Source organism: Octodon degus, unplaced genomic scaffold (assembly GCF_000260255.1).
Source record: "Octodon degus isolate 3935 unplaced genomic scaffold, OctDeg1.0 scaffold00141, whole genome shotgun sequence".
In the NCBI taxonomy this organism is placed as follows: domain Eukaryota; kingdom Metazoa; phylum Chordata; class Mammalia; order Rodentia; family Octodontidae; genus Octodon; species Octodon degus.
In genome coordinates, this window is record NW_004524717.1 from 4,076,572 (window position 1) to 4,081,723 (window position 5,152).

At 50.6% G+C, this 5,152-nt stretch overlaps 1 protein-coding gene across 1 annotated transcript; it reads right to left on the reverse strand.

Annotated features, from left to right (window-relative positions):
* Window positions 1-2,240: 2,240 nt before the first annotated feature.
* On the reverse strand, window positions 2,241-4,054 carry LOC101569677 (D-3-phosphoglycerate dehydrogenase). The gene has a single exon (XM_004641752.2). The coding sequence runs from the start codon at window positions 3,982-3,984 to the stop codon at window positions 2,383-2,385; it is 1,602 nt and encodes a 533-aa protein (XP_004641809.1). The 5' UTR covers window positions 3,985-4,054; the 3' UTR covers window positions 2,241-2,382.
* Window positions 4,055-5,152: the final 1,098 nt, after the last annotated feature.

The following is a 5,152-nucleotide window of genomic DNA, read 5'->3' on the forward strand; positions in this document are numbered from 1 at the left end:
AGGTTTGGTCCCTAGGAATACACTATCAGGATAGGGGAGCCTTTAGGAGGTGGGGCTTCGCCTGCAGGTCACTGGGAGTCCAGACTTCTTCTTCCTCCACTTTTCTTCTTGCCCATAAAGAGAGTGGTTTTTGTCCCACCACACACTCCTGCCATGAAACTGGGCCAACCAATCATGGTTATACAGACATATTTTTCTACCATTTCCCACCTTTTCCCTTTTTACTACCTATAGTGCATGATACTTGGAAGGAGGTAACATTGGTTCTACATTTATCCACTAAAGGGCACATAGCACTAAAACTTGCACCCACAGAACGTGTGACCTAATTTAAGACCAGCCTTGGAGACAGAAATTGCCTATAAAGGCCAAAAGCAAACTTTTCTTTCTATAAGCTTATAAATTTTCTAAGTTTATAAGTTGATTATCTTAGGTATTTATTTCAGGAAGGGACAGCTGACTGACACAGTAGAGATTAGTGCCCTTGTGAGGGACCCCAGAGGACTTCTTCATCTTTTCCACTGCATGAAGACAAAGCAAGAAGATTGCAACCAGCTGTGACCCAGGGCTTGGGCCCTCCCCAGGACTAAATCTGCAGCACTTAATCAGGATTTCCCAGGCACCAGCACCGTGAGGAATACATGTGTATCGTTTACAGGCTGCATGATCTATGGCAGTTTTGTTATAATAGCCCAGACTCTTTTTTTTTTTTTTTCATGTATTTAGTACAGGAACTACAGGGTCTCCCTACACAGATTGGACTCATAGGATCCTCCTGTTTTCAGCCTCCCAAGCACTGGGATTATAGGCACATGCCACCATACCAGGATTCTATCATCATCTCAGTGTGCCCCAGGGGTGGGGCCAGCATGGTATGCCAGGGATTGAACCCCAGGCCCTGAGTATGCTTAAGCAGGTATTTTAATCCACTGAGCTATCTGGCTGGCCCAATAGCCCAGACTCTTGCAGGTAGTTATGACAACAAATGAGGCAGGCCTTCTAAAGCCGGAAGTGCAGGAGGTGGGGTTGAAGATGATGTCATAGATCTTGGAGATCATTAAGCAGGTGCCTGCACAGCACCTGCTTAATGATCTCCTACCTGCCTAGTGGCTGATTCCAATGCAGGACTGGCCTAACTGACACCAAAGTCCTCCCACCAGCTCATAAGGTTGACAAGGGTGTGTTCTCTTCAGTTAGCTGTTAGTTTCTGAGACCCCACCAAGGGCTACACATCTGCATTAATGTAGAAGAACAAAAGACAGGAATTCAGAAGAGATACCAAGTCTTCATGCCCTGACAAGCCACTCAGAGCCCAGTGCTTAGACATTTTGGGTCCAAACTCCTGCTCACATCACATCATTGTCTTGTGCCTGTTTGGGCCCAAGCAGATCCAGAGAGTGAAGGGGAAGACTGGATCCCACTCCCTCCAGCTCTCAGCAGCAGCATTGATGTGGGAATCCCTGAGGTGGCTGGATGACCTGGGAAGTAACAGCAGAATGCCTGATAGACCCAAAGCCCAGAGGGCGGGCCAGCTTTCCTACCCTGCCTCAATCAACCTCAGTGAAAGGTCTCCCCTGCCCTGCAGAGGCTCCCACCCACCAGCACACCAGCTCCCACCCAAGTCTCCATCTTTTCTAGAACAGAATCTTCACCCTCAGCCCCACCGTGACCACTTCACCTTCCCCACCCGCCCCCAGGAGTGGGGCTATGCCTGGAAACTGACTCCTCAGCACTTTCTCTTCAAAGCCTAAGGTGGGGACTTTGGTTTATATCTGAACCTTCTATTAAGATGATTTCAACATTTACTTTTTTTCAGTGACTTTTTCATCTTTGTAATTAGAGGTGAGGAAGAGAATTTCATCCCAGTGTGGTATAGCTGTCCCTCTACACCAGCGGTAAGGCTCTTGGGTGCCTCCTGCCAACACAAACTACATCTGGCTCGGTTTATTTTGCTGGCTGCCTAAGCACGGCCTTGCAGTTGCTCGAGCATCCTGGGGAGCCGGGATCCACCCAGACACACTCCAGAAAAGCAAGGGTGGTACAAAAGTGTTTTCTAGCTCAATGCAGAGCTCTCCTGTTCAGCCACCCTCAGCAGAAGGGCTTTTCCAGAAGTTCCAAAAAGCTCACAGGTTTTACTTTGTTTTTATTTTTATTTTTATTTTTTATTTTTTTTATTTTATTTATTTATTTATTTATTTTTTGTGTGTCTCGGAGAGGCTCTTTATTTGGTGGTTGCCACCTCATTGCAGGGTCAAGCACTGCAGCAGAGTAGCGCCATAGACCCTATTCTGCCCCAGGAATGTTGATCGCCTCTCCTTGTTCATCATGGTGGTTAAGTTTCCTCAGAGAAGCCCCCAAGGCTGGGGCCAGCAAACTCTCAGCTTAGAAGCAAAACTGGAAGGCCTCAGACACCTGCTTCTTCCACACTTCCAGGCTGGGGAGCAGGGAGGAGATGCCCATGATGTGCCAGTTCTCCCCATCTGACACCACTGAGGTCTGGTAAGACAGCAGCTGCACGCCTGCCTCTGCCAGGAGACCAATTGTGGTAGGCAGCACTGCAGGGCTGGAGTGTCGAGTTCGGAACATGAGCAGGGGCTGGCCCTGGCGGAGAGGCACTTCCGGTCTGAAGACTGCTCCATTGAGTGCCTGCAGCACAGGCGTGGTGCCCTGGACTGAGCCCACGGCCTGGTAGGGGGCACCTGCCAGGGCCACGGTGAGGAGGCACTCCTCAGGGTCCTGCTCCCCAGGAGCAGCAGGGGTGTGGGAGGTGGTCACATTAAGGCCAGCCTCTTTCACCAGCAGCTTGGCGTTCACCAAGTTCACATCCGTCTGCTTGGAGGCTTCCTTCAGGAGCCCAACAATGACCGCAGGACTTAGGCAGTTCCCAGCATTCTTCAAAGATGGTCCCTGTGTCACCACCTGGACAGTCCCTCTGGGGGAACCAGCCCAGGCCTGCATCAGCGTCCCCAGAGCTTCTGCCAGTCCAATCCAAGGCTTGGTGTGTGGAGAGAAGGCACTGGTAAGGGCCTGAGCATTCACAACCCCTGCCAAGGATTTCCCCTTCGCCATGTCCACAAACTGGATGGCTATTTCTTCCCCACAGCGGCTCTGGGCTTCCTTGGTGCTGGCACCCAGGTGGGGACAACTGATGACATTCTCATGGTTCACCAAGGCTTGATCTCGGGGTGGCTCTTCCGTAAACACATCCAGAGCGGCTCCAGCACACTGACCCGACTGCAGGGCCCGGAGGAGGGAACCCTCGTCCACGATCCCTCCACGGGCACAGTTCACCACACGCACGCCCTTCTTGCACTGGGCGAAGGTGCCGTCATTCAGCAAACCTGTCGTGGAGGGCAGAAGGGGCGTGTGCACAGTGATGAAATCACAGAGAGGCCAGATCTCCTCCAGGGACAGCTGCTGGACCCCAAAGGAAGCCGAGACTTCTGGAGAAATGATGGGGTCATACCCTATCGTCTTCATCCCGAAGGACTGCATCCGGATGGCCACCTCTCTTCCGATCCTGCCCAGGCCGAGAATCCCCAGGGTCTTTCCATTCAGTTCTGTTCCCATGAACTTCTTCCGCTCCCATCTGCCGGCCTTCATCGAAGCCGTGGCTTGGGGAATCTGCCTGGCCAGGCACATGATCATCCCGCAGGTGAGCTCTGCAGCACTGAGGCTGTTCCCATTGGGGGTGTTCATGACCAGGATGCCTTTCCTTGTAGCAGCCTCAAGATCCACATTATCCACGCCTGTGCCAGCCCTGCCCACCACCAGGAGCTTTTCTGCTGCATTGATGACATCAGCGGTGACCTTGGTGGCCGAGCGGACAATGAGCCCTTCACAGTCCTGCAGCTCGGCTATCAGCTCCTCTTTGCTCAGGTTCTGCTTTTCCACCACCTGCAGCCCTCCATCTTGCAGGATCTTTCGGCAGCAGGGGTCCAGGCTGTCGCTGATGAGCACTTTGCGCAGATTTGCGAAGGCCATTGCTGGAGTAAGACTCGCCGCTCTCGGAGGACAGAAGCGCCTCAGACAAGAAGCTACAGTTCACGCTGGCTGAATCAAATAACTTTTACTTTGTTTTTAAACAATTACCAAGGAAAAGAAAAATAAATCAACCTGAGTGAAAGCAGAGGTCCCTGTTCCCTGACGTACACACCAACCGCCGGCAAATCCATGCACCTTTGCAAGGCCTAGAGCTGTGAGTGACAGAAGAAGGGGAACAGGCTTGGTCACCATCCCCCCACCCCAGCATACTGCTCAATCTTCCATTCCTGTTCCTCACTGAATAAACTTTCTCATGAATTAAGGTCTTGAAATTAAATATATAGATCTCAATGGGGGTCTACTAGTCAGAGAGTTATACAACTACTGGGTTTCAACAAGCCCCACTGAGGCCGATCAACACCAACCCTGGGCTAATATGAGTATGATCCAGGTCCATAAATGGCAGGGGAGTGCCTGAACCCCTGAGCTCGTAACTCTGCTCCCCAGTAATGCTTAACAATCGTGCCTTATAGTCCAGGGACATCATGGGAAGGGACTCATTAAAAGCTCTCCAAAGACTTCTTTTATTAATCTGATTGTAAAAGTTCATGGGTGTGTGTGTGTGTGTGTGTGTGTGTGTGTGTGTTCAATATCTGAAGATTCCCTAAGTTTCCAGCAATAAATTTTTCTTCTAAGTCATACCTGGAAAGTCACTTTTCATTAAAAATGTTATAAAATATGTATGATGTATAATTATAGAAACATTGAAAGTTTAGCTTTAGCTATGCTGAAGATATTCAAGAACTGATTGGTCCAGAGGTGGGGTCTAGTAGGGGTTTTAGAAGGACATGGTTGGAGACTGGAGGGCTCATCCTGTCATCCCAAGATAGTAAGTCCCAGGCCCAGGATGAGACTAGTGCTGCTTTGGACAAAGTGAACTGCTCACTTCTGATGCCAGTTCAAGGAAGCCCCACACTTAACCAAGCTCAACTGAACCAGGGTCCAAGGTCCCCAGAAGACATCTGCTAGGTGCCCTGGACAGAAAGCTGAAGCAGGGACTAGGCAGTGACCCTCTACTTCTGTCCACCCTGTAACCTGTACCCTGCCATGACCACCTTGTTTGCTCTCCTGTCCCCAGCCCTGGAGCTGATTAGCAGGACATGAATGC